Below are 10,434 nucleotides of genomic sequence, written 5' to 3' on the forward strand. Positions count from 1 at the left end.
TCACCATGAGGAGCTCTGACAAATCTCAAACTGCAGAATTTATCACATTATTCTCATTTTTCTGCATCCAGCTAGGAGAAGATATCATGATCATTATACACACCATATAGATGCATTTCAATATTTTGAATTTAAACTTGACTATAGGATACAATCATTTTATCCAGCTGTCTAATGCTTTTAGTCAATGAATAACTTAAGCTAGCTGCAATCAAAATAGGATTAATCTACAAAGAAAGAAAACTGTCAGTGTGTCTGTTACTTTAGGGCAACTGAAAATATTCCCTTGTTCCAAACAGACCTCTCCAACTGTCACACATATTTACTGGAAATGAACCAGCTGTTACAGAGCATGGATGTTCTTCACAGGACGTATTCAGCGCCTGCTATAAATGCTATGCAGGTTTGTTGTTTAAAAACAAAACCAAAAACTATTTTCCCTTACAATTCCAAAAAATAACCCCAAATCCTAAAGAATCGAGGTGTTTCTTAGCGTTATTGGATTTATGGCAGTCTCTATTGCTTTTGTCCTGTGTGTTGTTAAAAGGTTGGACCTTTTGAAAGCCCAAAGAAGGAAAAGAGAACACACAGGAGGTGGCGATCCAGAGTTGTGGGGAAAGAGGCTAAAGGAATGTTACAGGTAACTTTGGTCTTTCAGAGCCCACCTTCCTCCAAACCTTAGTTATTGATTGCTTCTTGGCATGACCAGTTAAGGAAATATGAATCCTTTTTAATAGAGTCCTGTGTTAGCTCATTTTAAGTGGTAATATATCAGACAAAACACAAATGTGATGTCATTGATATCTGCAGTAGAACCTGTTACCTTCAGGACACTGGTCATGTTTTTTACCCATTGTCAATCTTCTCTAATTTGTTGGGGTTTTTTGGTTTGTTGTTTTTTGTTGTTTTTTTTTTATGAGTACAGATTTTTGCAAATTCCCTAGATAGTTTTGTGCACATTTGCCCCCAGAAGGCATGTGATTAGATACTTATAAGTGGGGGAAATAACCTAGCATATGGAACAGCTCTCAATGGGCTTGTTTTTTTGAGTTTGGCAATCTCCCATTATGGCACCTTGGGTGAAGTTATATCTCTGGTTTCATTTGCCAGGTGTCATCCATTCAAAGTTTCAATTGATAATTGACAGTAATTTTTTTCATTTTTGGTGTCTCCAACATGGAATCCAAGCGGATACAATAAAACAAGATTTTCTTTTGTTTATAAAAACATCACAAATTACTATCACACTTACAGGTGCCTTCAGTATTTTCTGCCCCTATGAGACTGCATGCTTCCAATCCAAACTTATCTACAATAGATTTTGTAGAGGAGAAAAATTACTCTGATGGCTCTGAAACATCATCAGAATTTACTAAAATGCAAGAGGACTTATTTCACGTTGCACATAAAGGTAAATGAAATTGTCTTGTATAAATGCTTTTATATCATCCCAGTTTAGATAATTATATGACTTCTGAGAATGCTTCCTGTTTATTGTTTAGAGAACACTCTTCCTTTAATTTCCTTTAGTTATTACAAGTGTTGAGATCTTGAGTAGTTTGAAAAGGGTGGCTTAATCACCACTTTTTACAGTTTTTATTTCATAGAAAACTACCCCTTGTTTTATGTGCTAAAAGCCTAGATTGTTCTATTTGTTGCCAAAAGGTAAAATACGTAAAATGAGCTGCTAGAAATACAGCAGACTTTACTCTCTTGTGCTTGCACGCATATTTGTGCATATGGGCACATTTATGTTTCTATATTCTGTGTGCTTCACTGTGGTTCAGAGTCAACATTTGTTGGTGATGCAAGGGTTGCTATGGTAGTAACCTATTTTTAGTGAATACAGAAGAGTAAATCATGCAAAGCAGCCAGAGGGGGAGCTTGACTAGAAATATTTCTTCCCTCAAAATCATTTTTCATTAGCAAGTGCTTTGTTCCATCACCCTCGCACCAGAAACATTTTTATTGTTTAAGTGATCTTGTTGAGGGAGGCACTTAAGCATTTATAGCTGAAAGGCTTTTGGGAGGATTGGCTTTGTCCCCTTTGGCACAGATAATGGTTGATGGTATCAATAAGCATTCTTTGCTTGCTGCTCTCCTTTGGTGCTGATGTATCTTGATTCTGTTATGTAAGGAATGTATGTAAGCAGTAAACTTCATAAAGCCAATTACAGTCAAAACTGACGTATGTTTTCCAGAAGAAGAGAAGAAGTGAGGGTGGGATGCAGTGGGAAAGGCTGCTGTTAAGCAGAGCAAAGAAATCACCTACTCAAGATCATCTTACTGGAATTGCCCATGACAGAAATTTTGGTTAGATTGATCCACACATTTGAAGGGACAATTAACTTTGTAGTAATGACAGAATCATTTTACTAAGAGGACAAAGGATTTTTTTCTAAAGTTACTTCATAGCACCCCTGTTCCAAGAAAAAGTAGTGGAGAAACCTCTTGTGTCACCTTTTTGATACAAATTGCATAAAATGTAACACTAGTCATTTAGTAGGCATTGGTTCTTGAAAAGTAAAGTTGGTATACAAAGTATTAAATGTCATTGAAGGTCACTGAAGATTCTAGTCATCTTATCTACTTATAAAAGAAAGCCTAACAGAATAGATCACAGTGGATATCTTTCCCTCCCTACCCTGTGATGCTGTTAAAGATTTCTTTGGATAGTATAAGAATTAGCTTTGGTAATGGTTTGAAGTATTGGAATATTCCTTAAGAATAATTTTTCAGAATACTAAATTGGCTTACATAACTACTCAGTGAAATGATGAAGATTCAGGTTAACTCAGAGTGGATGATTAGGAGAGAGAAGTGTTAGGAATTTCTTGTTGTTTGCCCTTTTCATGCATCCATGCTCAGATTTTCTATCTTCATTTCCCTGTAAATGGATTCATTTTTGCATTGGCAAGTCTCATGGCTGTATTACAGGGCTCAGTTAGGTCCTCAGAAGTCCTCTAATGCTCCAGTCAGATGAGTGTTAAAAACCTACACCGACAAGTACTGCTCAAATAAATTTTTATTCCTTGTGGTTAAAGAGAAGATGCAATGTCACAGTGGTGAAAAAATTCTAAAAGTGCATTTCCCCTATAAACCCCCCTGTAGTGATGTTAAAATTACATGATCTGTTGTCTGATTTAAATGTATTGGGCTGGTGATAGTGCCTCAGGAAGGAGCAGAAGTAGCAGCACAGCATGCACATCATTCAGGATCTGACCCTTTGAGTCACTAAATCATCTAACAAGCTGTAATTTCTCTATCACGGAAAGAAATAACAAAACATAACACCACAGTTGACTTAATTGTGGGGAAACCCTATAGCTGTGGCACAATATGTATTATAGCTGCCCTTTTTTTGATTTTTTTTCCTATTTGATTTTTTTTTCCCTTGTCTCTTCTTCTCCTCCCACTGGAATTTATAGAGGAATATGGAATAGATTCAAGAGATTCAAGAAGATTCAAGCTAATTGGGAAACAAAATCAAGTGAAGAGCAGATGTTGTTAGTTAGCTTTGTTGCCATCTGTCACAAAGAATCAGAGTAATTTTGACTGTGGCTAATGTAGTCAACACAGTAGCCTTCACCATAAACATGTCTCCTACAAAAAATCTACCCTATAACCTTGATTAATATTACTTGGTTTTAGTAACCCACCCTGGATCCCTCAACCTAAATTCTTGTTTCTGTCACCATAAATGATGCTTTATTGGAGTTTTATGTAATTGGTGTGTATACAATTGGCTATTGCTGTTTTTAACTGTCCCTTTTTGTGAAATGCTTCTAGTTTACTTCACCTTGAGGTCAGCTTTCAGCACCATATCTACAGAGAGAGAAAAGCTGAAGCAGATGCTGGAGTACGATGCATCCTCATCTCCCTCTGCACAAATAGTGGGCTTGAAGAATGCCTTAACATCTGTAAGTGACATGCTGAAGCTCACCAAGCTTCATTGTCATCAGATACTACTTTTAAATTTTGGAGTAGTTAATTTCTGTTTCTTTAGTGTCAGCTGCGTGCTAAAATTTGCAGAATTTAATCATAGTAAGTTATTCTAGATCATGTTTTTCAGTGACTTTGCTAAATGTTAAAGGTATTGTCAAATCATTGGAGTTTGATAGATGGATTGATTTAGGTATGTAGTCTAATTGTATCATTTGAGATGGAGAATCAGAGAGCTGCTCTGTGACTATGAGTCTGCTTTCTTTCTGAACATGCTGCTACTCACTTCTGATGGGTTGCAGGTTTCCTTTTCCTTTTCTTTACCTAAACAGCACTCAAATATTCTGTGTATGACTTGGCATAAAACAAAGGTGAGGGTGGCTGAATGCACTCAGCTGTCCCTTCTAATGCACTAGAGCTTCACCATGCTACACCAAGACACTGCAAAGCAAATTCAAGTACAACTTGTTTATATTGTCTTTCAGCCTCAATTATCTCTCAGTCCTCTAAAAGCAGCAATGGAGCTATTAGGGCAGAGTTCTAAATGACAAAAGCTTGTGCTCTTTAAAAAGGTGGGGATTTGGTTGGTATGCTTTATGTAATTGGTAGAGATCAGAACTTTTCAGCTTGGTCATGTTTAAAAATGTCAACCAGACTGGTCTGATTCCAGGGCAATGACAGCAATCATTACTAGGGCCTTATAATTTCAGAGTTTATTGCAAACACCAAATCAGGGGCAGGGGAGACTCTCTGGCACTGATCAGTGTGATATAGATTCTCTTAGAATTATTTCAGTATGAAAACTTCCCTTTGCTTTACAAAAGCTGGATGTGATCACAGTTTTTAAGAGTATGACATGCCTGTTTGCCTGGACCTGTAGAGACTGTGATGTCTCCACAGTGTTTAGAAAAAGTTGAAGTTGTGTAATAACTCATTCACTTACACTTCTTTTGTTTTTGGCTTTCAGATGTTCCACTTCTGATATTTGAATAGGTGACTCTTATTTTTTCAGTGTTACTTGTCTACCATTTTGTATCAGAAAATCACTTTTAAGATTGCTGAACTTAGTGAACACTCAGCTTAGCATGAATTATTTTGTTTTCTGGGCAGTGAAATGTGGTTGTCCATCTTCAACCTGTTCATGTCTAAAAAATAATTCTGTTAGGTTTTATCTGATGCTTGATCAGTCTTGTAGCCCATCCAGAAGTCATCTGTGAACCGTGGCTGTTTCAGCAAGGTAATCACCTATGAGGGCTCTTTTTAATCTGCAGATCTGTAAAGTCTGTTTTGCTCCCATCAGCCTGGCAGTGGCAGAAAAATGAGCAGATTTAAAGTGAATAAACCACCACAAAACTAGCATATCTGCCTCTGCTTCCCCTCATTAAGATAGTGTCCTTGACCTACACACATTCTAAGGAAAGGAAATACAGAATGGAAAAAGATACAATATTTCTGGTTTGGGGGGAGGAATAGGACAGCAGGAAGAAGAAAACATTTTGTAGCAAATAATGAAAATGGGAAATTGTCATTACAGGAGAGGTATTTTGCACTTGCCTGATGAGGATTTAACACAATGCTGAGCATTTGGCACAGTAGGGATATATATACCTTTATGGCAAATTCAGACCACATATAGCTAAAGCCAGAAATGAGTTTTCTCCCCTGCATCATCACATTGAGCTTTCTGGCTTTCCTGCACCCAAGAGTATTTCCAACACAAGTTACTGCCCGAAGCAGAAGCATTTGTGGGATAAAGCGAATGTGTAAACAGCAGGGTTCTCCACATCCTGCTATTGATTCAGATCACCAAAATGGGATGTAAGTCTTCCATACTGTTCCAAAATTAATAATACAGTCTTTTATTTCAGAGACATTTTCATTGCAGGTTAGGCTCTCTTCCTATAAGTCTACTGTAACTGACATCTGTCTATCAGATGCACCCAGAATAAGTAAATAACATGTAACAAACATGAGTCTGCAGTAGAGGCTTTTTATTCTGACCATTGCCATTATAATCTGATAGGACACGAGTTGTACCTGTTACCTTGTGTGAATTTATGTCTTGTTTCTCTGTCATTGAAAGGCAAAGGAAACTGCCGGTATGGGAAAATCAAAGGGGTTTGGATGTGGCAAGAACTAACGTTGAGAGAGGCTGTTTTGGAGATGAGGGTGAAGGAAGGGAGCTTGAAAAGAAAAATATCCCTGCCATCTTTGACTTTTTTCCTCCACTGTGTCTCTGTTACGTCACACTGGAAAAAACCAGTTTTAATTTGACAGATAAGGAGTAAGGTTTGAAGCATTTATAATAAAGGATTCTTTGAACCAGTCAAAAAAGTCTATGGTGGTGTTTTATATTACACTTTAAATAGTCTTTGCCCCTTTATATACAATAAAGCCCCATTCGAGTTAGTTGAGAGAACTTTATATCCCCAATATTTTTGTTAAATGTTCCAGGCAATAGCACAAAACACAGATCTTAAAGACCGGTTACGCAGAATACATGCCGAATCTAAGATCATTGATTCAGCATCTAATGCAAAATCAAGCCCAGATTTGGTGAAGGTGGGTATGGATTTCCTCTTTCAGCGATGTCCTGTTCCTCCAGCCCCTACATCTAGACAGTGCTGCATAGCTGCCTCTTGTCTGTTCTCGGTGTCTCCCCCGTGGTGTGGTGTGTTAGCAAAGCCAGTCTGCCTTCCTGGCTGTGAGTCATTTCTGGTGATGCATTGTGTGGTGTTTGGTTTCAAAGACTTGCCTTGTGAGCAGGTCTCCTGAGCACATCATCCATTGCTTTCTGCTACTGGTTCCTGGTGTTCTCCCTCGCCTGCTTCTTGTTCAGCATGTACAGAGCTGCCGCCTGTCCCCCTCGTGCCACTGTTTCTCTTGCCTTTTAATCCTGTGTTAAGTTATGTAGATCTTTTGTCACCCATCTAAGTGCTGTTACCCCAGAATGTTGGCTACCAGTGTGGATCATGTAAGGTTTAGAACGATTATCAGACATTTCCCTTAAAGGATCAAAGTTAATGGGACATAGAAGAGCTCTTTCAGCCATTTAATCTTCTTTGTGTGAAGCCAGGGACTCTTCTACATCCAGTTAGCTGGTTTGAGATTCCACTGATGTTCAGACAGCTTTTTGGCTCACTGCAGAATGCATGTGAAAATGGTGTAATTATAGGTCATAAGATGTGGGTGCTAATGGTGTTAGTGAGGGAAGCCAGAACTGTGTTATTTCTGATGGATTTTCCTAAATGTTAACTCATACAGAAACCTCTGCTATGCTTGTAGTATAAATCTTTCATTAGAACTTGAGTGCATGTAATGCTGGGGCTTTTATGTAACTAATTATTTCCTTTTATTTTTAAAGACAGTTTAGTCATTCCAGAACAGATTCCATCTGTTCACTTCTGGTTCAGTTCTGGTGTAGTGGAGCTGTGTTTTGGTCATATTTAGCTGTTCAGTTTTGGGGTTTTTTCCTTAGGTAGTTGATCATTCTAATGCCTTTTGCTTTAAAACCCATGAGAATTTGAGCAGCCCTTAAACTGCTATCCAGAAAAGCATTAATGCATTGTTACTTCGTTTCAGGAGTTATTTTCTTTTTTAGTGGAGGTCCTTGCAATGACAATGGGTTATTTTTGAATCTTGTGCTATGCGCTATACACACACAAAGAGACACACATGACAAAAATAGCTTTCAGAAGGTCCTTTGGAGGTTGCAGTCACAAATTCCCTCTGGCATGGCTTGGGCTGGAACTTAAGGATGAAATCACTTATATTGGAGAAGCTTCATTCTAAGACTGTGTGAGGACTGTGATACAGCAGTGCTGCTTTGAGGAAGGCAGGACACAAAACTTGTCACTAAATGATACATTGGGTGCTGTGATCCACCTGTGACAATTGAAGCAGTATAAAATAGTAGCTCAAGCCTTTGCATAAGGGAAAAGTTTTGTTTGTCTGTTGGGTAATTTAACTGTAGTTCATCATGCCAAAGTGGGAATATGGAACAAGAAAAACCGAAGCTTATGTGTTAGATATATAAACCTGATGCTCTTTTATGAGTCTTTCCTGCTCACTTTCCTTCTCAGATTCAAAATAGTATTGGAAATAATCCCAGTAGCAATGCTTATGTGTGTAAGGTTGTTGGTTTTTTTTTTACTTGTAGGCTAGTATAACTGTCTTACTCCAGGAGGAACAATGTTGAGGTTCTGTTTTATCCCTGCTGTAAAAGGAGGGGTTTTTCAAGTCTTTTTTATAGCAGTTTGTTTTGTTTCCATGTCACCATTATCAGCGTGTACCAAATAACATTCCATACCACAACACAACCTACCAACAGAAAAGCTTTGAAAGAAGGTTTGTCAGCTCGATTGTGGGCTTGTCAGGTTGTTCATTATGTTGTTCTGAAAATAAAATACTACAATTCCTGCAAAATTATGATGTGGAAGTGATGGTTATAAGCTAGTAAAGCACCTCATGCAGAAAATCTTGAGAGCAGCTAACACACTCATTTGGGCCAGCATAGCTCATTTTCTTTGCATTGGTGGAGTTATCAGGGAAAACAGTAGCACACAAGCTTCTCCAGCTTCTGTACTGCCACCACAGAATGAGAAGTCTCACTGGTCACCCCACCTTTGCCAGGCCACCTCTTGGAGCTCTGCTTACACCAGTGATCTGTAGTGCTCCCATGGGAGGGGCCATCAGGCTCCCTGTGGCAGTCAAATGTGCCTCCAGCAGCAAAAGCAATTCCTGTTACGTGGCCTTAATAATATGTTGGTTTTGGGTAACATGGAGATATCTCAGGTGTGGATATGAAGGAATGATTTCCAAAGCACAACATAGAAAATTAGGGAATAAAAAGAGCTAGGAAAACATACTGTTATAAACAAAGCAACTTTACCCCTCTGAATTTTGTAGACTACTCTGTGGCAGGCTTTGCATTAAGCAAGGCTTGAGCAGGAAAAGATTAATTAATTTGCTAAGATCAGGAAGGAATGTGAATCTAGGGTGTAATATAAAGAGATGGGAGTTTTGTTCTTTTGTGGGCTTTTTGATGATACACCTTGGATATATCTCACTAAATCATTCAAATAGCAAAGCATTTTTATATACAGCACCTTAGGTGATTTACTCAATATGCATTGCTTTATTTTCCTTCTTTTTCCTTCTCTTTGGTCTGTTTTACTTTGGTTTTAAATCCCACTTTGAAACACATGCTATCTTTCACATAAATTGAAGAGGAGCATGTGCAATCTTCTCTCAGTGTTTTATAGCCCTTCAAGTTAGGAGACTGTGGAATTGCATGCCTGAATGTTGTTTGTGCTACTTCCCTGCTCAAAACTTTTTTTCTTTTAAATAGGAAAATTCAAGAGAGGAAGGCAGAGGTCTGGTTCACCAGGTCTCCAATGAAAGCAGACTGTCTATCGCTGACTCTCTCACAGAATTCTTTGATGCACAGGAAGTCCTGCTGTCTGCTAGTTCTTCAGAAAATGAGGTCTGAGCAAGGAGATTGACAGCATTCAGACGTATTTTCTTATCTGCTTATTGACTGGCAATCTTTCTGAGCACTAACTGTACATCAGAAGATTGCCAGAAAATTTAAATTTTCAAAACATTTAGAAATTAAGATGCCATTTATATTTATTTGTTGTCATTGTCTCTTCACTGTAAAGGGTAGCAAGTATTATGAAGAAGTCTTACATACACAGTGAGGGAGATGGCAATTAAGTAGCTTGTATGCAGATACTGCAGACATCGTAGGCTGCCTTGAGTCATTATACAAGTGCCCAGGGAATTACACCACAAAAATACTTATTCACACCTGTCCTTGTGGTACCTGTAGATACCTTGAGGCTGATGCCATACATATTGAAATTTATTAGATCTTTGTTTCCTCTCTTGGGTTCCATAAAAACCTTGGCTTCTGATATGAGGAAAGCCTTCTTACTTGTGAAGGCAAGGAGAGGAAGCGTGTCTCCACTCAAGGTAAAATTTTAATTATAGCCATCTCTCCCAAACTCAAATGTGTCGTCTTAGGACTTTGTAGTACTTTTCTATAGTACTGAGAGACAGCTTGAACAGTTCAATTATATTAAAACAATAATTGCAGCTGAAAGTAATAATGTCCACATGCTTTTGGGATTATTTTAATGAGTGATGTATCTTGCTTTTATCCCCACCCCACACTCAGGTATCAGATGATGACTCATATGTAAGTGATATCAGTGATAATGCCTCAGAAGATAACCTAAGCAATGACATGGAGAATGAAAGACAAACTTTAGGTAAGTTCAGTGAGTTTTTTCTGCTATGTTTTGAGAACTTTGTTACTGCTTGTTTTGGATATTTTCTTCTTCTCTTACTAGATAATTTGATATTACGGATTTTGCGAAGTAAAAAGCCTGTGTTTTTTCTCATATAGACTGAGACTGGTTTGAAACAGCAGATTCCAGCTAATCTGCTTATCTGGGCACTGTTGATTAAGCAGGATGGGGGTTCTGT

At 38.1% G+C, this 10,434-nt stretch overlaps 1 protein-coding gene across 2 annotated transcripts in view; it reads left to right on the plus strand.

The window, feature by feature from the left end:
* Positions 1 to 10,434, plus strand: part of OSBPL3 (oxysterol binding protein like 3) — a 65,341-nt gene that overhangs the window by 35,329 nt on the left and 19,578 nt on the right. Inside the window, exons 8-14 of one of the 2 annotated variants that reach the window (XM_005421749.2) lie at positions 300 to 403; positions 548 to 640; positions 1,255 to 1,411; positions 3,790 to 3,920; positions 6,397 to 6,504; positions 9,293 to 9,427; positions 10,124 to 10,217. In XM_005421749.2, the coding sequence (XP_005421806.1) occupies positions 300 to 403; positions 548 to 640; positions 1,255 to 1,411; positions 3,790 to 3,920; positions 6,397 to 6,504; positions 9,293 to 9,427; positions 10,124 to 10,217 (822 nt within the window). The remainder of the gene's footprint in view (positions 1 to 299; positions 404 to 547; positions 641 to 1,254; positions 1,412 to 3,789; positions 3,921 to 6,396; positions 6,505 to 9,292; positions 9,428 to 10,123; positions 10,218 to 10,434) is intronic. The other variant, XM_031057661.1, reaches the window with a different exon arrangement.

The sequence above is a fragment of the Geospiza fortis genome, unplaced genomic scaffold, assembly GCF_000277835.1.
Source record: "Geospiza fortis unplaced genomic scaffold, GeoFor_1.0 scaffold95, whole genome shotgun sequence".
Classification (NCBI taxonomy): domain Eukaryota; kingdom Metazoa; phylum Chordata; class Aves; order Passeriformes; family Thraupidae; genus Geospiza; species Geospiza fortis.